The 23820-nt window shown below is 32.4% G+C and overlaps 3 protein-coding genes across 3 annotated transcripts in view; all 3 read left to right on the top strand.

Annotated features, from left to right (window-relative positions):
• Positions 1 to 12710, top strand: part of UBL3 (ubiquitin like 3) — a 42868-nt gene extending 30158 nt beyond the window's left edge. The window contains exons 2-4 of the mRNA XM_065351854.1: positions 1500 to 1608; positions 7256 to 7420; positions 10168 to 12710. Coding sequence (XP_065207926.1) covers positions 1500 to 1608; positions 7256 to 7420; positions 10168 to 10232 — 339 coding nt within the window. The 3' untranslated portion in view covers positions 10233 to 12710. The remainder of the gene's footprint in view (positions 1 to 1499; positions 1609 to 7255; positions 7421 to 10167) is intronic.
• Positions 12711 to 14692: 1982 nt separating this feature from the next.
• Positions 14693 to 16288, top strand: Nup37 (nuclear pore complex protein Nup37). The gene is made up of 6 exons (XM_065351835.1): positions 14693 to 15034; positions 15100 to 15300; positions 15370 to 15523; positions 15595 to 15814; positions 15897 to 16056; positions 16142 to 16288. Exons 1-6 carry the CDS (start codon positions 14858 to 14860, stop codon positions 16232 to 16234), a joined length of 1005 nt encoding a protein of 334 aa, XP_065207907.1. The 5' UTR covers positions 14693 to 14857; the 3' UTR covers positions 16235 to 16288.
• A 134-nt stretch (positions 16289 to 16422) lies between these two features.
• LOC135836769 (rifampicin phosphotransferase-like) lies at positions 16423 to 22816 on the top strand. Its single transcript, XM_065351796.1, has 26 exons — positions 16423 to 16935; positions 17030 to 17168; positions 17249 to 17351; positions 17433 to 17477; positions 17577 to 17675; positions 17773 to 17961; positions 18040 to 18146; positions 18229 to 18364; positions 18468 to 18645; positions 18744 to 18904; positions 19001 to 19243; positions 19314 to 19552; positions 19649 to 19755; positions 19847 to 19971; positions 20048 to 20204; positions 20294 to 20461; positions 20537 to 20671; positions 20764 to 20848; positions 20929 to 21017; positions 21194 to 21349; positions 21441 to 21583; positions 21669 to 21905; positions 21999 to 22095; positions 22198 to 22408; positions 22475 to 22549; positions 22685 to 22816. The coding sequence occupies exons 1-26, from the start codon at positions 16855 to 16857 to the stop codon at positions 22747 to 22749; spliced, it is 3570 nt and encodes a 1189-aa protein (XP_065207868.1). The 5' UTR covers positions 16423 to 16854; the 3' UTR covers positions 22750 to 22816.
• The last annotated feature ends 1004 nt before the right edge of the window (positions 22817 to 23820 follow it).

Raw genomic sequence — 23820 nt, 5'->3', positions numbered from 1 at the left:
GATTGTGTATCCTAGTGTGAAATTTTTATTTGAATTTACCATAGTCTGCGCTATAGCGATGACTAAAATGAAAGGATACACTTACCGATGGAGAGTGAATAGAGGAGCGAGGACTTGAATATTGAAACGCAAGCTAATGAGAGACAAGAATACCGCAGCGTGCATGTCCGTGACCGCGTTCTTTTCTGTTGAGCTTTCCTGTCTCGTCATTCAAAAGGGATGTAAGGGTGTTAGAGAACTGTATAGACTGCAGTGAGCTTTATAAACACAACACGCGAAATTAGAAACAAGGTCGCGTCCGCCAATGATGAAGGTAACTAAATGATGAGGTAGTATGGAGATGATACAAATGCACAGTGTTCTTGTACAATATTACGTTGAGCACATTATGTGATCTGACTGTCTGTGCAGTTTGTATCAGCTAATAAAAAAAGAGAATGCAGAAAGGCATTCCCACTTTCCAAATTTTCGAAGTATTCTCGTAACGATTTGGGGAAAAGAAAAAACTTGAGGGGAAAAAAGCTTCTCTCGAAGATCTGTAAATTGTGCGTTTACATTTTAGAGGTACATATACCTTCGGTTAGTGTAATATACACGATATCCATAGTGTATGTTCACATTTCGAGGTAAAACAGACTACCTGGTTACCATAAGCTGGAGGATAATGCTTTTTACACGCATATACGCGACTGGGTCTAAGTCTAAGCTCACTGGGCTAATAATTCGAGTGTTTATTTTACACTTAACACCAAAACGGTTTTATATTTAATTGGTTAAATCGTGTTTCGTGTTTTCCTCATTGTCGCCACTAAACTGGCATGTACGTACGATTTCAGTGCGTGCGAAACGACTTCCTCAATGGCGGAAGCTTTATGGCATTTTTTTTTTCAATTTTTTTTTCCTCTCTCTCATTTTCAACCACATTATTACGGCGGCGTACGATATCGGTAGGATTAAACAGTTGGTTCGGGTCGATAAGACGGATTATAGAGGTGTTTTTAACCATTTAATACGTACATCTGTGTCTGTGTGCGTAAATCGTCGACGACATTGTGTCGTGAATTAAACATCTGTATAGGCCTATTCTGGGCAAAGCCACTGCGAGCAACTTCCAAAGCTTATGCCCTCTATAGAGCGCAGAACATGGTATGTGGTATGTTTTCTTTATTTTCGATTCGAACGAATCATGGTCGACGACGACGGTCGTGGATACTACGAGTACGAGTATAACGGAGCCTCGATGGCTGATCAGGTTTTCTACGTCATCGGTCAGACTGACTAATCAGTCGTATAATTGATACGAAACGAAGCTGGTTTTTAGTTTTTATTATTGTTAATACCTGCAGTACGTATAACGATGCGTGAGAAAAAGGGAAAGGATTCGTTCGATGTGATGACTTATACGATACGATAGCTCGTACCTCTATACCTATGTTGTGAAATTTTTATTAAATGAATTATTCGCTAATGGTTATTTTATGTTTTCTTTTTGTTTCCAGATTAATTTGCGTTTAATATTGGTTAGCGGTAAAACAAAAGAATTCTTATTCAGCGCTAGCAACTCGGCCGGCGAAATTGCACAATATGTGTTCGATAATTGGCCCGAAGGTAAGGAACTGATCCGTTCTCTAAGATCTATTTGTATTGTAAACAGGTTCCTCTCCCTGCCTCTTCCGTAACTCTTGCAAGATACCCCTCTATGGTTCATTTTTTTTTTTTTTTTGTCTTCACCATTGTACCAGTCGTTAACGTTTCGTGGATACATTGTCATAACACCATTATGTGTTAATTAGGGTCAAATTTTGTGCACGTTTAACTATTATCTATTACCTCGAGTGTTCGCGGTTAGGTTAGCCCGGTGGCTGGTTCTTGTATATATGTAGCATTGTAGCTAGTCGTATGGACGGACTAAATAGTGTAGAATGGCTATGATTACGGATGTGAAGCGTGCGTGTGGTATTTGAACTTTGTCCGACGACACAACGAACGTATCGGATGTCTAGAAAAATGCATACGTTGTAAGTTGATATTGTCTGTGTAATCCATCACACACACGACATTGCCGATAGTAAATATGAGTATAACGTGTATTATGAACTTGCCTTATTCTTTTGTTTGGCCAAATTCCCTATTATTTTAGATTGGAAGAAGGTATACAGGTTATTATCATGTGTCGGTATGAACTTATGACGGAATTGTTCGAATAGGAAGAAGGGTTTAGAAGAGGACGGACGTGTAATAGCCGTTTCATGACCTTACTAAATCATTAAAACGGTTTACGATTACAGTACTCTTGAGTGTTTTCCTCTATGTGTAATTGCAAGTGACAACGAGTGTGAGGGGGAGGAGTTTCTTTACCCTGCACGGTATTCCGGATTTGAAATTTGGATAATTTGAGCTGAAATTTTTCATGGGAAGGTGATAAGGAGCTCAGGTGTACAAGACAAGAGCAACTTTTTCAAACGTCTCCGACTGGAGAAAATTTTAAACAGGCAGAAAATAAAAGAGAATTTTAAAATCCTAATGGTGAGGGTGGATTTTGAAAAAATGAGTATAATTATTGAAGAGCTCTATTCCAAAGTGGGTTGAGTTATTAAAAAAAAAAAAACACGTTTTACGGAGATTTTCACTTCAAAAGTGGGTTAAGTCATCGATTTTTCAAAGCAAATTTTTCTATAAGCAATTGTTCTATTTCCAAAGAAGGGAAAGGTGTACCGACCTTTGCGAACAGAACAAATTTCAGCATCAAAAATTTTAGTCGAATTTTTTGGGGGGAAAAAGTGACTTGACCCACTGTGGAATAGAGCTCTTCAATTGTTGAATTTCAGTTGAGTCCTTTTGATAGAACTTTTCAAAAACTGCGAGATCCCAAAATCTGCTGGAGGCTTACATTTTTTGTTCCTACTGCTATAAAGTTGTTGGTTTGTATGAAATCGAAATTCTCAAAAAAGTTTAGCTCCCTTCCTCTCCATCCATAAAAATCAACCAGAAGCTTCCTAAATTTGAAAAAAATTGAAAACAATAATTTTATAAAAAATTATAAATTTTGGCGTGCTAAATATAAAAAATAAATTTCCATGTTCTTTAACCAGTGTTTTTATAAGAAAATTATTCCCTGTTAATCAAGTTTTTTTCGGTCTTTGCACCCCTCCCCCCCCAGCACGGTCAAAAAAATCAAAAACTGCAGGCAGTGCAAACATTTTTATTCAAACCTCTCAATTTCTTAGTCTGAGCTTTTGAACCTCTTCTGCTCCCTCAAGAAGTAGATAATGATCTGCCTGTACGATGCTTCTCAAAATTGAAAACATCGCGTCGGAAACATGCACTGAAAGTTGGTAGGTAATTATAGGTGAAAAATGTTTGATTTTCAATTTTTGCTTCATAACTTCCATTTCTATGAAAGCCAACCCCCCCCCCCTTACCAACAATTGAAAAAAAACAGACAGAATGACTTGAAATGAATTGCATTTTTCAGCATTTTCAATTTTTGCATCCGAATTCCCTTGAAAACACCCTTTATAAGGGAAAACCCTTCTTCAGTCTTCTACGTAATGTTTTCCCCTTTCAGTTCCTTCTCAAAACGAGTTAATTAGAATTTATTTATTGAGATGTTAAAAACATTCTTGCAAAATAAATTGTAAGGCATATTTTTTTTCAATTTTTTTCAATTTTGAGGATTCCAAAGAGAGAGAGCAACATTGTTTGAAAATGGGGGAAGGTTTTTCTTGAAAATGGGGTCAATGAAAAATTCTGAATCATAAAATGAAAAGTTCAACAATTTTTTTTTTTTTTTCATTTTATGTTTTGATTTTATTTTTAGTGAGGCTCTGTAGTCTGTACAGTAAATACTACGTATGTACAAACGTTCCTTTGAGGACATTTTTTATATTTTTTGGGACCGACATTGCAGAGCAAGGAGTAGATTTTTGTTCCACTGGCTGCTACGCTCTATCAACCTACTGGAATTACGAGTATGAGCTGAACTTTCTTCAAAACCTCTTTCACAGTCCCAGAGATCTGTTTTCATCGATTCCAAGAATATCTAATATTTTTTCGACCCCCCCCCTCTTCCCCTCTCTCTATCACCATTTGGAAATTTTACGATTCCTCATCCTCAGTCAGAGTCATTTTTACGAAATTGCTCGAATTTAACATTTTATGCTCCCTTCCCTCCCCTTCTCATGAACTCTTCTTGTCCTAATTATTTTAATAAACTTCGTTCAAATTCATTTTTCTGAAGCAAAATTCACTCGTGTCCAGATTTTTAGAAAGTGCGGTGGAGAGGGGAATCAAATAGTTGAATAATATGGTCCGAATAGAACTTGCTCAGAACTCAGAAGCAATATCTGGACGTTCTAGAGCAGTTTGGAGGAAAACAACCTGTAAATTTTTCATATTTTTTGATCTTCAGAAATACTTTGCTGGACTCCCCTCCCTCTAAAAATTCCCACACGATAGTATCGAAAGAAAATCATATTCTGGAAGTAAGAGATTTCATCAATTGGGATTCATTTAAGGCCTTTTTCACGAACGATATTGTTTCTTTTTGTTGTAATTTTCATCAATTTTTCGTCAATAAATTTCATTTCATTTTGTTGTACGCCATATTTAATTGATTTTTTTTAAATTTTAAAGTTTGTAGTATTTTTTGAGGTATTTAATTCAATTTTGCGACGTTCCTTAGTTATTCTCCTGTTTTTTATGACATTTTAACAGGCGTTCGAGCTGTTCTTCGAACAATTTTTGCACAATTTTGAGCAAGTGTGGTTTTGAGCTTAGCTCACTCATCATTTTTCAAGTTTTATCATTACAATTTCAATAGAGAAATGAAATTTTTTCGTTTTTGCCAAAAATTGCAAAAAGTATTGGCTTCTGTCAAATTTTCCAAAAAGTGTTGTTCCTCCTCGCCAAAAATTGTCAAATATTGTGAAAGTTTGGCTTTTTGTCTACATTTTCCAATAAAAGTCACACTGTTCCAAAAAAAAAAAAGAAATGCAAGAAAGTCTCACTATTTTGCCATTGATTTCCAAAATGTCTTGCTGTTCGTCTAACATTTGAAGGGCTAATTGTGAAAGTCGCCTTAGTCATTTTTTTGTTCACACAACTTTAAACATTTTTTTTTCATATTTCATCAATTTTAAAGGGAAAAATGAGTATTGTAATGCATTCTGGGATAGTTGAAGATGTTTTTTTAATACTTGACCATGAAGTTTTTACATTATCACTGAAGCAGGACAACAATGTTTTCATTGATTATGTACAAAAATCACTGCTGACTATGGCGACTTTCACAATTAGCCCTTCATTTTTAAATCTCGTTTCTCACCAAACTGACAAAAGTCTGTTTATTGCTAAAAATCGCCTTTTGAAAGCCTTCAAAAGTCTCAATTTAAAACCTTGCTTTTTCACCTAAAATTTCTGAAAATGCTTACTTATATCAGAAATTGCCGAAATATCTTGCTTTGTTACTAAAAAGTTGTGATACTTACCTATGTACTTATAGTCCTACTTATCTGACAAAAATTTGGATATAATTTTTTTTCAGCAGTTGCCAAAAGTCGTACTTTTTCTTGAAATTGTCAGAATCTCAATCGAGTTTAATTATTAGATTTTTCATTAAAATTTTTGTTATTTCGTAAAAAAATTTTTACGCTTCATTGAAATTTTCTGTTTTTTTTCAATTTTTTTGTTTTACGTTGAAGATTTTCTGTTTTTTTAAAAAAGTTGTTTTTTTACGTTGAAACGTTTTTTTCTTCTTGTAATTTTTGTGGTTATTTTTTTAAACCTTTTTTTGGTTGCTAAAAAGTTGATGGTTTTTTGGAAAAATTTGAGTAGATACGAGCCCTGAAATTTTAGAGCTCAAGCTCAATTTTTCTCAAGTTTCCTAAAATTGATAGGTTCTATAAACTGGGAAAAATTCAACCAGATCCCCCCCCCCCCAACTGAAGGGATTTTTTAGATGTAATTTTGAATTGTCTGTAACTCCTTCAATTTTGGAAATGGGTAGTTCAATGTAGAATTTTTCTTTTTTTCGTCGAACTGAGGATGTACGATATGCCATTAGCAATAGCAATTAGCAAAACTTCATTCTGGTCAGCCCCATTACTTCAGGATATTCCGTCGAAACTGATGGATGATCAATTCATGAGTCATTCGGTTCCCAGAAGATGTAGGTATCTAAAGGTTGCTCGGAAATTTTCCATATTAACTGTACTTACTGTAGTCGGTAAATATTATAGCATGAGCACCTGTAATACGATGATTCCAGGAGCACGGTTGCTCTTTCTCTCCTTCCTCATACTCGTAGTATAGTAGTTACTCACATTACTCCAAGAAACTCTTATCATCGTTCCAATTAAACTCTAAAAACGTTAGATGAAGAAAAAAAAATACACTATACGCGTATAGTTCATCGAGAAAAAGTACTCGTATACTCGTACTAGTCACGTTCGTATGAACGCGCTCGGTACTGATTCGAGAAATCGTCTCGACTGGTTGAGGTTGGCGGGGTCAAAATACGGAGAGAAAGAACAAGCGAACGAAATGGAAAAATAGTCGAGAAAGGTGATTGATGCGATTTGTTAACGAAGCTCGATTCATACACAATAGGTAAAGAGGTACCAGTACCTTACTTCTATACTCTTTACCTACGTTTCCAGACGAGCGCCGAGCGGTACCGTTGCTTGTGCTTGGTTTCTTCTCATCGTCGACGACTTGCACTTGGACCATGTTTGGAGTCGGCAACATGATCATCAACAACGATGTAATTCGTTGGCGGTGCTGTTCGATATAGCTGAGATGAGAATGAGTCTGTGAGACGAGCGACAACAAAATCAAAGCGGCCAGAGAAAGATGAAGATGATGAGGAGGGACGCATTAGGCATGATTATAATAAATGATACAAGAAAATGTGCGTATTGTCGAAAGAAAGATACGATATAGAGGATAGAGGAAGGATTTAAAAAGATATTCTGGCTTAGAAGACTTTTTTTTTAACAGGGCAGAGGTACGATAGATAAATGTGATAAAGGGTTACTGTCGAATATATATTACCACAAGGTGTGTACAGTACTATGTAAGTAGCTCTTGCTTGCGGTTTTGGAATTGGAAAATTTAGGTAACACGATGTACCCTTATGTATATATATTGTACTTTTACTTACGATAGGCGTACTATAGGTATAAGTATAACGTATAGATCGGGCAAATGTCCAAAATTTAAAACAGCCTATTTTAACGGATTGCTATTTTCGCAGATTGGGCCGATGAAGCTGTATCGAAAGCGGAAATATTACGATTAATATATCAAGGCCGATTCCTACATAGTAACGTAACCTTAGGAGCTTTGGCTCTGCCGTTTGGTAAAACAACTGTGATGCATTTGGTACCAAGAGAGACATTACCAGAACCGAATTCTCAAGGTGAGTAGATATCTGACTCGAAATCATTTGTGTGGACTGGTCAGCAGTGGTCATGTTAGGGGCATCTGGCGATTCTATAGATGAGGTCCCTTTATCAGGATCTTGAGAAAATTTTTACATTATAGGTATAAAAGGTGACCAATTTGAGAAATCAATCGATGGAATGAGGTTTTTTAATTTTTGCTCAAAATATCTCAAAAACAAAATTCTTTGAAAAAATTAACCACATTTTACCGATGGAAAATTTTATACTCTGCGATTTTTGCTTTTATTTTTTTGAACTATTTTAGGCAATTTAATATCCGGAAAGATGTCATATGGGTCTTTAATTGCTCATGGTGTGATTTAAATTGTATTTCATCAAATTTTTGATCAATATTTTGGGTTTTTTCATACATTTTTGGTCATTTTGGTGATTTCTACGTACACCAGTTTTTTTATTTTTATTTTATTTGGTTCATATCTTATTCAATTTTTGTAGAATTGCTTTTACGGTTCAATTTCAATAATATTATTTGATTACTTAGTTGTAATTTTCAACAATTTTTTTCGAGTTTGGAAATTTTTTGGGGGTATTTCATTTAATTTTTGTAAAACTGCGTTCAATTTCAATAATATTTGATTTACTGTTATAATTTTTTTTCAAGTTTGGAAATTTTTTGCATTTTTTTCTTTGCACAAATGAACTATTTTATCAACATTCAGTCATTTTAAAATTTTTTTATTGCATGTTGATGAATTTTTTAGCAATTTTTTTCTTTGTATTTTGAGTACAATTTCATTAATTTTTGCTCATTTTGTCAATTTTCATGGTACTCAGCTCAGCTCTCATAATTTTTGTAAAATCTCGTTGTAATTATTTTTTTTGTGATTTTCAAGTTTTTTTTGAAGATTTGAGCGATTTTTTGCAATAGGTATTTCGTGTAAATTTTGGTAAATTTTATCAATTTTTATATTTTACAATTTTTTTTAGCAATTTCGCTTTTTTTGATGATTTTATGCGAAGTTTTGTAGTTTTCTGTGTTTTTTTTTTTTTTGTAATTCTTTGAAAATTTTGTTCAAATTTATGTATTTAATAGTTGTTTGTATCATTTGCAGAATTTTTTGTGCAAATTTTTAAATATTTCATCAAATTTCAGTCATTTTAAAATGCTTTTATGGTATTTTAAGCAATTTTTGCATAATATTTCATAAAATTATCTACGTCGATTTGTTTTTTTTTTTAGTTTACTTTTTTTTTGGTTGAAATTTTACCATTTTTTCAATATTTTGCGCAAATTTTGTTATATGTATTTTATCAAGAATTTTCCAGCAAGTTTTGATCAATTTCTGTGCAATTTCAATTTTTTTTGCTCATTTTGATGATTTTTTTTCAACTTTTTTTAGTTTTTTATGATTCTATCTTCAACATTTTTTAAAAATATGTTTTTTAAGTATTTTTGCAAAATTATGTGGAAATTTATTTTTGTAATTTTTGTTTCAATTTTTCAGTATTTCGTAATACATAATATTTTAATTTTTGAAAAGTTTTATTCCATTTCAACAAAATTTGATTTTTTTTTAAATGTATGAGATTTTTTTTTATTTTAGACTTTTGCAATATTTTGTTCAAATACTTTACGTTTTTATTAATTTTGCTAATGTTTTTGTGATATTTAAACAACTTTTTTACCTATTTTTGCCAACTTTTGCTCAATTTTACTTGTACAATTTCGTAAATTTTTCGTCGTTTTTGATTTATATACCAATTAGATAATTTTTCATATAACTTTCTGTCATTTTTGCAAAATTTTATGTGAAAATAATTTTTGCCAGTTTTCAACGATTTTATCAGCAGCATTGCAAACATTTTTTTAATATTTTGGGCGAATTTTGCAATATTTCATCGACTTACAGTCATTTTTGAAGTGCTTTTATAATTATTTTTCAATTTTTTTATACCAATTTTTGTCATGTTTTCTTTTTTTTTTAAATATCAATTTTAATAATTTTTGAGAAATTTTTTTCCCTTCAATTATTTGATCAGTTTATTGTCATTCATTTTCAACAATTTTTTTTAGGCTTTTGATGCTATTTTGCGACAATTTTGAAATATTCGATCAACTTTGTGGTCATTTTTTCATGTTTTCGTGGTGTTGTAATACTTTTTTTAATCAAATTTTTCCAAATTTTACTGAAATTTCAACAAGTTTTGTTCATTTAGGTGATTTTTATTCTGATTTTTCATGTTTTTATGACACGCTGTGTAATTCGTGCAAAATTTATTTCATTCTAATAATATTCGATCATTTTTTTATCATTTTCAAGTTTTTTTTTGTTGTTTTTTGCACTTTACGATGATATTTAACACAAATTTCATAATGTTGCTATCATCTTTTAGTCATTTTGAAATGTTTTCATATTATTTTAACAAATTTTAAAGCAATTCTTTTTTCATTTTTTTTGTTCAATTTCACCGTAATTTCATAAGAGTTTGATAATTTTATTTGGTTTTCGTGCTATTTTTATTGGCATTTGTTTTTCCAAATTTTAAAATCGTTTTAGAATATCTCTCTTGAAACCATTTTGTTATTTTAGTTGCCCTTCTGAGACTCCATCCATCGTTTTTGGATCCTAACAATCGCCAGAAAAGACCACGAGCCAGTCCACTCCTGCTCTAAATACCACCAAAATTATCGTTCATTTGGGATAAAATGTTACCTATAATCGATATCTAATTTTATTTTTCTTTGTTTTTGTTTCTGCAGATCAAAGACAGAAGAGCAAAGGAGGCAGTAGCAGTTGTTGTTCTACGTCGTGTTCTATACTATAGTGTGAAATAATTGGCGTGTCTATAGTTTAAGGTTGCTCTCTTTTTTTCTCTCCTCTCTCTTTCTCTCGTCATCTCTCCTATATACATGTATATGATGATTTCTCATTCGTGTTTTTATTTCCTCTCTGCCATTGTCGTCATCATCATCGTTGTATACATCTGTTCTCCAATGAAGAGATTCCACTCATCGTACCATTTGTTCATTTTTCTTATTTATATATTTTTTGTTTTCTTATCGGAGCGAGTCTCGAATAAAAAGGGAGAGAAAGAGAGAGGAAAAGCTCGGTGTGAAATTTTGCGTTAAGCAAGCTTTAGCCAATTAAAATATATAGTCGATAGTGTGGAAGTGACAAGTCTTCCTCTTTTATCGTGTATTAATGTGATGTGTGTTTATCGATTCTATTTTTAAAAAACCAACTTATTATTGTATCTATAAATACTTGGAAGTTATTAAAAAAAAATTTTAAAAATACAATACAAAGAATTTCATAATCGGCAAACCAAAAAAAAAAAATATGAAAAATAAAATGTAATAAGTGTAAAATAAATGTACCATAAATTTTTAGTTCCTAGAACAGTATTGTTTATATATATTATATCCATTTTTGCAAACCCTCCTTTCTCCTTTCATCCGGTTCTGTGTAAAACTCTGGTCCTCTGATTCTCTTTCTCGTCATGTCAATCTAACCATGACCTCCTCTTTCACTCCCTCGTATAATTACGCGACGATCGCGGTGAAATTGATAAACGGTTACCTATATTACCTTTATAATACGAACTGTTTGAAATTATAGTCGTTTACTCGTTTTTTTTCCACTTTTTTTTTTTGGTTTGAAAAGTAAACATTGATTATACTTTATATAGGCTTTATTTCAAACAGAAAAACTCGCTACTTAAATATTAGCGTGACGTTTTACGTTTTTTTTTTAGGGTTATGTTTTTTTTCTCTTTCTTTTCTCATTGTATGTATATTTTTTGTACATAACTTTTTTTTTCGTTCGTTTTTTTGTAACGCCATGTTATATGTTTGTGTACTCGCGGAATTGGTTTTTGTGTATTGAATGATATGCTTCTAGGTAGCAGCTTCTTTTTTTCGAATAAGGGAAAGCCTTAAAGCATTAGCATCGAAGTTACGGCGAATCTGTACGTAATTAATTAGAGGTGTAAAATTGATACGTTCGTTGGTTGTAGCAAAGTCACCTTGTCTAGCTGTCTGACACTGATGGTGGAAAACATCGTATGAAAAATCAGCTCGGCGATGTGTAAATGATAAAAGTTTTCACGACGAATTTCGTGTTTCGATTTCGGTGTTTTTCCATCAATATTGCAGGTTTTTTTTCTGTTTTTTTAAAATATTTATCTACGTGTTATTAAACACAAATTTCGATATTATGATTCTACTTTGTAAACTCGTTGAAATTGAATAACAAACTTGCTAGAGAAAGAAAAACAAATACAACAACTTTATCGTATCTAATCATCGTGTTTTTAAAAAGAATTTGAAAAAATATCAGAAAATTGCCCGATTAAACGTCGGATAATTCATGTATAATATTTACAAACGAAAGCTTTCGAGGAAGCTTTGATTTAAATCTTTACTAAATCTCGAAACGAGCTGAATATCTACATGACCATTTAAATTACTCGAACTCGAACTCGTACGACGAAGAAAAATATTCACCATAAGGTGCTCTTTGTTATGACGACAATCGTTAAATGAGAAGAGTTTTTTAGGCGCTTGTATTCGCGTAATTATGCGCATAATTGAATAGTAATAAATGCATGTAGGAAATGTTTGTTACCTACTACTGTTGTTGAAAAAAAAAAAGGATAAAAAAAAGGTGCCCATTTAACCTACATTTTGAGATATCGACAGAAACAAAAACAAAAACAGATTCGCCGTTATTTATATAAGGAAAAATTACGCTGCTGTAATTTCGATTCACGAACATCGTCAATTTATTAATTAGTTCAAGACTGACTTGACGGTTGAAAAGCAAAGAATTCGAATTCATTAATACTCGTGTATTATGTTATTTTTGTATAGCTTTTTCTATATAGTATAAGCTGTCAGGAATATATATTTTTGTTTCTCATTTTCTCTTTCTTTCTCTATCCCTCTCTCTATGAACCCATTTCTCACTACTGTTAGTGTATATAAGCAGGCTAGAATTGCCTATATGTGGAAATTTTTTTCCCTTTCCTCTACAAAGCACCATCATATTATAAATACCTATACTTTGTATGCCGATATTCATGCCGAATATAATACAGTGCACCTGAACTGTTTTAACGTAGCATAGAAACGATTTTGTTTTTTAATTTATAATGGCAATAATGTATTTGTTAATTTTTAACCGTTAAAGAATTATTGTTGTTTACCATTTTAAAATGATTTATGAATTAATCTATTGTTTTGTTCTATTTAATTCGCTTTCCAATGTGTAATAATTTAGAATAAAGGTTCTATGTTATGAAGATGGTGGTTTATTTTATTATTTCTTCGGTGTGTTGTGTTTTTATATTATTGCAGGTGCACCTTCGACAAATTATTCCGTTCTGTTTCGAGTTTAAGCACATTGAACAGTATTTTTATTGGGGATTTAGAGAATTCAAAATCATTGTTTCTTTCTCACAACTACTGGAATGAGAGACAAATTGAGATCATTTAACGTTCACAATCTTCGTTGTGCTAGGAAAAAATCGTAATTTTAATTTTAAATGCCAATTTGCCAATTTCTCGAAACGATTGAATTTTTGGGACAAACTAGGTTCGAAAATGGATTCCTGCAAGTCGGAAACCCACCCTAGAACAATTCATTCGATTTCATTGCTTCTTCATCCTCTATCCTAAACGATTAATAACGACGAATAATAAATCATGAACTAATTCTGCAGAGTATGTGAGCAATTTAAAGTGCCAGGATCTCGAAATAGAATGATTTTCGAAACAAATGAACCCATAAAATGAATTATACTGGTTTGAAAACCTACCCTATGACGCTTTATCGATAATCAGGTGAAAAACTTCAAACGTTTCATTATCAAACTTACAGAAAGAGGCTCCAAAATATGCAGTGAATTTAATTCTAGAAGCGTCGCTGAAATATTCGATGCTTTTTCAATACTGGAAATTCTAAGTAAAGAAAAATGGACGCCAGATGAACAGAACTGTTGGAAGAATTTCCTGGTCAGTCTTTTTAGTCTAGATGCTTCGTGTAAAAATTACACTCTCGTGGAGATTTCAATGATCTATAGAACGATATCTGATTGGAATATTGTTCAAAATAATGAATTCGAATCGAAACACGTTAAAAAGTTCAAAGATTTCGTCAATAGTCTGGAAAATCGACTCCTTACACTTGCAGATGAACAGAATCCGGTTCAACCTGACGTTAATATCGAATTTGCCGTTCAAATTATTAAAGTTTTGCCCGAGCTCAAGTGTAAAAATCTTATTGTGTCTGAAAATCAGTTACTGGTTTGGTTGATGTGTTGCTTAAGTAGTAATGTTGAGAAATGCGGATCTTCTTGTTTGAAGGAAGATTTGATTCAAAGAAGTATTTTGACTGGGTTGCATGATGTTTTAAAAATTGTCAAAGAATTGAAAGATAGACACGGTTTAGAAGGAGCATTTGATGAAAGTTTGTCTAAAATATACAATAAGATGGTTGGAATTGATATGAATCATAATATTGATGAAATGGTAGATGTTATTTATGAATTTGATAAATTTCAAGTAATTCGAGATACTCAGTTTTTGTCTAGGTAAATGATCATTTGCTGTGATAATTTAGGTTTGAAAATTTTTTTAATGGAATGTGTTATTTTTTGGATTTGGAGGAATTTGTTGAGAGGAATTGCTATTTAAAATTGAAACATCAAACATATGTGAAATGTACAAAAAGGAAATGATTTTGTCTGTTCTGTTCAAATTTATTATTACCTGTGTTTTATTTTCATTGCATATACTTGTGAATATAATATATAAGTTTCAGAACTTCCTGTTTTGTTACTATTCAATAATTGTTCGTTTCATCATGTTTTTTTTCGTTAATTTGCATTTTTCATATGTAATTTTCAATAAATTGATTAATTGAAACCATTCGTTTTGTTTCTGGTGGAAGATAAGTTTTCACTGTTGAAAATTGTGCGTTATTTAAAATTAAATAATTTAATTGTACTCCAGCTCCCATTTTTCTGACCTAAGACCTAACAAATCGATTAAAATAATTTTCAGTTTTGCTGAAAATTAAGAGTGGTGTTCAAATAAACCTTTCATCTTGATTTTGAACCTAGAAAGATTTTTTAAATTTCAAAATTTGGTTTACATTTACAATACAATACAAATTGCATGTAAATTGGACAAGTAAAAAAAAATTTAAAAAAAAAATTAAAATTAAAAAAATCATAACTACTAAACTAAAAGATTAATACGACAGTAGGTGGCGTAGTTGTCGTAATATTGATACCGGAGTTTGTTTTCTTTTCAAATTTTCATGTGCTCAACTGGTTGGAGAAAAATGAAATGATTTTGAGTTTATAAAGACTTTTAACAGTTTCAACTATTACTATTTTAATGACGTGATACTCGAAATTGTAGCATTATTATAATATTCATCATCATGCCTTCGTTCAATTTAGATTCTACCTCATCAGCTGTTAAATTAGATTCACCGGTGCACGTTGTAGATCTCCCTCAGCAAGTCCTCCTAGTCGAGTTTTCGCCTTTCGAGTGGTCTCAAAACGTAATCCTAATCGCTTTCCCGGAAAATGTATCAATTGGCACGATTAAATTCCAGGTACGTACATTTCATATGTACTTTATTTCCGTTCAAACATTCGTTACTCAAGATGTGTTTCATAGGAGGAAGATGAATCAATGCAAACCAAATACAAACTCGATATCGTTGAAACATTCGAAGTTAAAGGACGTCCTCACGCGTTATCGCTCAGTCAAGAAACTCTACTAACGAGTAATCCAAAAGTAATGCAGTTTGCTTGCGCTTCTTCGGATTACAATATCTATTTACACGAAAGTGTTCTCAAAGAAACTGTTGAGACGAAGGTATGATACGTTTTCCTAGATTAGCAAATCAGCTTCGAAGTACTCAAGAAAAAATTGATTTTATTTCAGGTCCTAGAAGGCCACACGAATTACGTAAATGATATATGTTTCGATAAGGAATCATCGGTTGACTTACTAGCTTCCGTCAGTGACGATTTTACGTGCCGTGTATGGTCGGTGAAAGATCTAAAATGTAGTATAACTTTCTACCTAGAATCTCCTGGTGAGTATTGATTAATCGTGTTTAAGTACGAGATGATTATAGCTCTCAAGTTGTTCTTTTTTTTTGATTAGGAACTGCGGTGAAATGGAGTGCTGACGAGCCCAATAAAATACTGGTCGCTGAAAAGAAAGGAATCGTTAGATTATATAATGTAGAACAAGAACAACCCGTGTACTCCCTAGAATGTGATGTATTTCCATTATTAGACGTTGACTGGTCTCCTAGTAATCATTGTAAAATCGCTGGAATCGCGTCCGGATATTTATTAGTATGGGATACCGCTAAATCAAGGTGAGAAATGAGAAGTTTTAAGCTAGCGTTGATTGTATTCATGACGTGTAGACGAATATTGACCAAATTTTTCGTTGATCAGTTTTCCTGTGTATAAACAACTTGTACATTCCGGTGGTATTAAATACGTCAGATATTGTAATCAAAATGAGAATATTATCGCTACGATCGGATCGCCAGGACATACTTTGAATGTAACGAACTTGAAGACAAAGTTTCCTATAAATGTGGCTAAATTGAAGGTAAAGACTAAAGAGTGATTGAAACTTGGAATTGCTTGTTCGTAATGTAATAATATATATTAATATTGTATTTTATCTGTTCCAGTTGGCAAGTAACGTAGCTTGGCATTTCAAACTTCCATATGTTTGCGTCGGTGTTGATAATAGTTTATGTTTTTGGAAAGTCGCTACGAAATGAATAATCTTTAGTCTTTTTTTTTACATTATTTGAATAAATAAGTTTTTTATGTTTCATATTTTTATTATTGTGTTAAGTAATTGCAAGAGATGCAAGGCGTCTGATGAAGGTTAAATTCGTTTTGTAAATAATAAAAAAATCTATTTTTAAAACTTATAATGAGAGCTGTTTTAATTTTTAAATCCTATCATTTTGTTAATTATCGTGAACATTTATTCTACATATTTAATCGATCAATTTTATGATGATAATCAGCCATGTAATGCTGAAAAAATCAGAAAAACGTTGCAGTTTTTGAATGATAACGTTGAAGCTGATGAGCAATTTCAGTATTTTTGTCAATGTTGATCGCTCTATTCCTATTGTTAATTAAACGTCGCGATAAAATCAAGTTAGTAAATATGTTCGTATCAGTTTCCGAAATTGAACTTGATGTTTTCTGACTTTCGTTTCGTACGGTTTCGTAGGTATTTATCAAGATTCGTATTATTAAACGTCATTAATAAGCCGATAAGAATACGTTATTTTCATACCGTTGATCGGTAGTTTGAAAAATGTTCTGCTAATTTTGAAATCACTGATCGAAAAAGTTAGGTACCTACTACCTACCTATTTGTGTTATGGCTGAAATAACAAAAATATTGCTACCGTCGGATGAACAATTATTATTGGAAAGCTGCAGAAAATTCATCAGTAATAGAGTGAGTCGATTTAAAATTTATTTTAGGTTCTTTATAGGTATGATAAACTAATGAATGATGATTTTTGAACAACTATACTTTACAATCTGTGTAGTTTACAGATTCATTATTGTTCAACGGATGCGATGCGTACGATAACAAAATCTTGTTGTTTTTGGTACGAAGACAAAATACTATTCGAACGTTCGTTTATTTGAAATTGAATTCCGAGCAAATATATTATTCTGGAACGCGTGAGTTTATTGGGAAGAGATGACGAAAATTCGCATTAAAACACATATTTTATTCGTTTTCTTGTGCTCATTTTTTGCAGACGATAATTCTTCCTCTAGTTTGGAATGGCATTCGAAATGTATCAAAGCAGAATTTTGTCAGCCTATGGGCTCATGGAGAGTATCTTACAATGGATTATTGAGGTAGGTATAATTCATCAAAACGCTAGGTATATACTCAGTCGTTACGAAGTTTCCGCTATAATCTGTTTTCTTTTTAATTAGAAACGCAATCTCAGGAGAAAATAATCATGTTAAAATGAATTTCTTGTAAGTTGAATTTACCTTATCTTTAAAATTTAAGTTTAAGAAACGTGTTTTTGAATGATCGAGATCTAGATGTAAATAAGTTACAAAAATTAATTTCAGGTGGCATCCTATAAGCTCCACAGTGTACTATGATAAATCTGGACTTCCACTTCTCGAACTTCAAAAAGTAGCTCAAACCCAGATTAGCGAAGAGTTAGTGTAAGTAGATATCAAAATTTAATAGCTTGGGTAGGCATTTTACCCCTTAGTTAATGTTGAAATATTGAAGCAATTTTTGACAAAATTGATTCTCTAGATGTAATCTTCTACAAGGCTACGAGCAATGGGGCACATTTCATGGAACCGTGGCGTTGAACGAACAAGTCACCGAGTTGAATTTGATTTCCCTGAAGAAAAGAAACTGGACCTTATGCAAAAAAGATGCTATCATGTTAACGACGTACTCCAAAAATGGCATGTTGATCAATATAAATTCTGTGATCAAGTAATTAATGAAAATTTCACGTTGTTAAAATTATTTTTAAGAGAAAACGGCTCACTTTTGTTTCATTTTCATTCACAGTTCATGTAGTGGTCACGCGAGAACTCTGAGAAAACATTTCTGTATTTCGGAGTGTGATTTCCAGTATCCGGTTAAAATTATTCCTGAAATGAGCTTTTCAATATCAGGTGAGTTTGCTTTTGAAATTAGTTAGATAGGTAATTTGCATTGTGCTTTTTTCATACTTCAGATTTTCCCGTTCTTTTTTAGATGGTAAATCTTGGTATCGAATTGAAACCGAAGTTTCTCTCAACACAGCAGTTATTTCTGAGAATTTGCATCTTTATAACGTCACAAGTAACATCGAAGGTGTAAATGGCAGTGGACTATTGTTATTCTTTAAACGGTATTTAGCTGTTTATAGTTTATAATTTCTTGGTACCTACCTAACGTCTTTTTGAACGGTAGGTAATTTAATTTGATCTGAGAAAACAAACTTTGAATTTCAGATTTAAAAAATATGATATGGATAAAGATTTACCCGTTCGAGTTTTTCCTGCTTTACGATTTTCAAATGATTTAATGATAAACTTGGAATCGGTGGAATGTCAGAATTCAACTCTTACCGGAGAAAAAGCAGCATCATTAGCTAAAATAATTTATTCGATGAATTTTTTCCCTCGAGTGGTAGGTAAATCAATGGATAACTTGCTAGAGTGAATTTTGCCTTTAGAAAGTTTCATAAAATAGGTAGATACCTACGTATATAATGTTTTAATTTTTAGGATTTGACTGATTGTATCAGTATCCCTAAGGGCATTTGTGTCACAGTCAACGCTATGGATTTATGTATGCGTCAAAACGAAGATCTCAAATGTTCGTTGAATGTATTAAAATATGGATTACACGAGTTACCCAACTCGCAGCTGGAGCCATTGTGTCATAAGTAAACTCAAAAATCTATCAACGATTATTTCGTTTGTAAATTTAGTACCTATCTGGTATTTTATTACTGACTTTTTTTTAAAAAAATCGAATACAGGATTCAAAAACTATGGACATTAGCCAGAATGGATGTTCAAATAATAAACACCATCGAGCAATTCATTTCATCCCAGAAATTATACGCTGTTCGATCTTCGGGTATCCTGGAAGACTCAGTGGACGTAAGTGCAGCTGGTCAAAGCGACACATTCTTAGCTGTTGAGGGTATCGCCAATATTGTAAACGCAATAAAAAAGTGCTGGGCTTCGGTATACTCCTTTCAGTCGGTCCATTATCGTCGGTATGTATTTTAATTTTTTTCCACTCTGAGAAAACAAATATGTTTTTTTAAATACTGATTTAAAATTTAGAGATCATGGTCTACCATTATTCGTAAAATTGGGCGTTATCATTCAAGAAATGATTGCTACCGAAATTCACGGAATTGTGTTCACTTGTCATCCCATTTCCAATGATCCGAGACAAATTTCCATCACATATGCGTTTGGAGAACGTGCCACAGTAGATGGTGTACCTACATCGACTGTTTTAGTCGATAAAAGTAATTTTGAAGAAGTAGTTTATAGTTCGATGGGTGTAGAGGGCAGAGGTGGGTGCTGATTTGCATATATTTATACGTACCTATCTAATATTTTAGTCACACTTCGTGTTATTTCATCGTTTCTTTGATTTCTTTTTGTTCTAGAAATTCCAGATTTACCTTCTCCAACGATTGATGCGATATGTAAAATAAGTCTCCAATTGGAAGATCTGTTTTCCTATCCTGTCGACATAGAATGGGGCATAAATAATGTAAACAGTGCCTATAATCACACAATTTTTCTTCGAATTCTTACCTATTTCTTGAAAGATCATCTTATCAAGACTTATTTTGCTCATCTAGGGACAAATTTATTTATTACAATGCAGACCAATTACAACAATGTTCACATGGACTGATTTTGAAATAAGCCACGAGCTCGACTCAGGGTTCACCGATTTTGACGCTATTACTTTTCATAATTGCGGGTTTGTATTCTAACTGAATTCTTTCCTTCCTCACGTACCTACTATGTATGTATATGTGATTTTTTTCAACTCGCAGGGAAATTACACCTGATGTAACGAGTCCTTTGAGCGTTTCATTCAATAATAGAATTATGGAAGAAGCCTTCCAGCTTGTGGAAAAACATCCCAGCACCGAGTACCATAGAAAATTACTTTCTGTGACTCATTATCGCATCGCCATGAATATTTGCAACGTGAGGTTTTTTTATTACTACCTATCGTCGTATGAAGATAATTTATATGAAAGTTTTAATCACTAAAAATGTATTACACGTTTTTATAGGGTTTACTGCTGCAGGTCAACAGAGAAATACCATTTTTTCAAAAAATAATCGACGTTATTGTTTGTGGACAAGTTATTACCACCGATTCATTATACGCTTTGGCTCAGAAACGTAATGGAATTGCTGGTTCGTTTTCTAGCATTTTGAAATTGATAACATCAATTAAAGTAGGTACTTGAATGATAAGTGAAGGGAGTAGCTCACATGCGAATATTATATGTACCATGTTTATCCTTCAATAGTTAATCTGGGGCAAAAATAAATCCACCGAAGAAGCTGTCAAAATTGCTAATCAATTTACCATTGATTCTGACGAATTCAACTCTGCTGAGTTGCTTTTAGAGCATATCATTGAACAGGCACCAGTTTTACAAAAAGTGAGTTCAAATATAGGTATCACTTTTACATGATTCCAACAACTTCAAAGCTGAAAAAGCATCTTTTCGTTTAATTATATTTGCTTGTGTAGGTCGCTGAATACCATTTGAATGTTTCAAGTGCTTCGAATATATTGAAAGCTGCAGTTTTGAGTTTAATGTGCAAAGATGACGAAGGTTGGTATCCTTTTAAAACATAATTACTACATAATGTACGAGGATATAAAATAACGTCACCATTATTGTTTTCAATTTAGAAAATCTACAAAGTCATGTGACCAATTTATCGTGGTATTTATCCAATTGTGACCAACTGGTTTCTGCCGGAGTCCCTAAATCTTTAATGGTAAATACGCAATTCTATTTAAAAAAAAAAAAAAAAATAGAATGATTCAGTTTTTGGTAGGTACCTACTTGATTTTTTTATGAGCGACGCGACAGTGAACTGAATGAATTGGCTGGACTCTTTTTATGTACCTATTTTATAAATTCATTCACTTAGCATATTTTTCTCTATGCCAGGAAATATCTCGATTATTACGAGACCACGAAAACAAATCGGACTATCTATCAGTTGATACTCGTTACAAATGCGACTGGATGCAGAAAAATTGCCCGGAGGCGTGGATAAGAACCAAGAATTTCTTCGAAAAACACGGTGCTCGATGTGTAAAAGAGGTATGTTGTACATAATTTAGCACTTTTTCCTACCTAACACTCGAAGTACCTAATTATCATGCATATTAGTAATCATCTTATTAACACGCAGGCTGATCTGATGACGGAAACTTGGTCTATGAATTCTGATTCAATCTTCGAATGCATTGATTTGCTCATCAAATCCGATAAGTTCGAAATGCCTATTAATTTGATAGAGTACACTCGTCAAGAAAATATTGCATCGAGTCAAAAGTACCTACCTAGACTTACTGAATTTTAATTTTTGTTATTCTCTCTGTTTTAAAAATGGAAACTGATTTTTTTTCCTATTTTATAGTTACGGTCGAATTATCAAATGGTTGATGGAATCTTGTAAAAATGCAGTAATAAGTAGAGAAAAAACCAAACAATGTTTCATCTTGATCCTACATCAGTTTCGATTAGCTTTTTGTAGACTAGGTACTCTTCTGGCCGAAGATGCGATCATATCAAATGCTAACAGCGTATTTTATTATACTTTTTACGAACTTCATCAATTGGTTAATGGTAAAAATAGACAAGCTATCATGCACAAGTAACTACGATCATTTTATTCTCATATTTCTAATTGATAAAATATCCATGTAATTTTTTTTTATTGAATACCTACCCGCTTCTCTATTCACAGGGGACAAAGACGGTATCGTGTGTGGAGTCAACTGAAAAGATTAAAATTTGAAGATGTCATATTTGGAATTCCTAAACCAATAAAAATTGAACCAGAAGTGAGTCTTATTCACACGATGACCAAATTTACCTAATTCGGATTACAGAAATTAGTTACTCACTTTACATTAAAATTAATTTTCACTTTTTTTATTCAACAGCCAATTCTTGAAGAAATTTTTAGTCTACAAGGGACTTCGGTATCGTTTCATAGTTCGATAGGACGTGCTCGAGTCGTTTGTAACATCAAAGAAGCCAAAGATATAGAAAATGGAGAGATTCTAGTAATGCATTGTGTGGACATAGGTTGGTCTCCCTATTTTCCAATTTTGTCCGGATTAATAACTGAATTGGGAGGACTAATGTCTCATGGTAAGATTATATTCTCAGCTTATGAGTGGTAATATCAACATTTTTTTACCTTTGAGATTCTTCTAGGGGCTATCATCGCTCGCGAATGTGGCCTACCTTGTGTTATTGGAGTAAAAGATGCCACCGCACATATCAAAACAGGTAGGTACCTAATTGAATTCTCCTTTATTTTTCACTGAATTATTTTGAGTATCTAATTGCCATCCACTTTGAGAAATCTGCTTCAAAACCTTTTTTAAATTGATTTATTGTTTTTTTTTTGTTTTTTGTTTTCAGGCGATACTGTAGAAATTAATGGTCCAAACGGTATAATAACTAGACTAAAATCTAGTTCTGATTAATCGTACTTGAAATAAATAAATTTGTATAAAATGTATGTTATTTATTATATTCATGATTTTTATTGAATTCTGGATCATTATTTTTTCAATTATTTTTTTTCTAAAGGATATTCAACGTTTTCAGCTGAAATTCACTCGAGATAAGGATTTTCAGGACGTCGTGTCGGTTTACTTCATCGTAAGATGGTCCAGCTACCTCTTAAAATGTTAAATAAACTGCATAAGCAGTCTGACAAAGGCGCACTTTGATTCATACAAGTATAACTAGTTCAAAGTCACTCCGTAATAATTATTATACGGTGTACGTGAGAGTACTCAACTTTTTCGCGTATTTAAAAAATGATGACGTCAAATGTCAGTTAAAGAAACTCCTTTGACGTATTTACTACTTCTGTACATAAATCACAACACGTGCAAAAAAGACCACCTACATTCAGATGCGCACCTTGATTTTAATTTTTTTTTTTCAAGTTTTCTGTTTCAACTTTCAAGTATGAGCTTACATACCTAAGACCCTATCCTTTCCATTCATTATAAAGGGTAAAGGGTATATTGGATTCGAAACAAAAGCTAGGTATTCAATTGGCCCACTTGGAAATCATCATTATCATCGAATAGTTCGAATTCATTTCCAAATGCTAAATTGAACTCGAAGGTTTATTATTTAGAATTATAATATGATCCCACCAGTTACCAGTCATCACATCCAAAACTAATTATTACATATATTTACAATCACTTAACAAAGAATATGGTAGCCAATATTCTATTAGCAATGATTGGTAGGTATGATACCAAGGTATTCTTTCTTTCAGCTTCAAAAGATCAGTACTAAACCTTTTGAACCTCCTCCTGCGCTGGCAGTGCCACATTGCCACAAGTACAACCTAAAACACATTTCAAAAATACCCTCATAATTAAAATGAATTAAATTTACAAAATTTTATTTTGTAATAATAAATTGAAAAAAATGAAACAAATACAACTCAAACTACGCAAGTATCCAATTTTGATTTGGTATAATTACATTATGTATTTCGAAGTTTTTAATAGGATAACTTTCTGATCATA

The sequence above is a fragment of the Planococcus citri genome, chromosome 2, assembly GCF_950023065.1.
Source record: "Planococcus citri chromosome 2, ihPlaCitr1.1, whole genome shotgun sequence".
NCBI lineage: Eukaryota > Metazoa > Arthropoda > Insecta > Hemiptera > Pseudococcidae > Planococcus > Planococcus citri.
This window is presented reverse-complemented; position numbering and strand designations above follow the sequence as displayed.

Bases quoted from the DNA above. Each gene is read 5' to 3' on its own strand.
- Nup37 (XM_065351835.1), top strand. From the start codon at position 14,858: ATGCCTTCGTTCAATTTAGATTCTACCTCATCAGCTGTTAAATTAGAT. The intron at 15,035-15,099 runs GTACGTACATTT...TGTGTTTCATAG, and splicing joins TTGGCACGATTAAATTCCAG to GAGGAAGATGAATCAATGCA. The intron at 15,815-15,896 runs GTGAGAAATGAG...TTCGTTGATCAG, and splicing joins TGGGATACCGCTAAATCAAG to TTTTCCTGTGTATAAACAAC.
- LOC135836769 (XM_065351796.1), top strand. From the start codon at position 16,855: ATGGCTGAAATAACAAAAATATTGCTACCGTCGGATGAACAATTATTA. The intron at 17,352-17,432 runs GTAGGTATAATT...CTTTTTAATTAG, and splicing joins TCTTACAATGGATTATTGAG to AAACGCAATCTCAGGAGAAA. The intron at 17,478-17,576 runs GTAAGTTGAATT...AATTAATTTCAG, and splicing joins CATGTTAAAATGAATTTCTT to GTGGCATCCTATAAGCTCCA.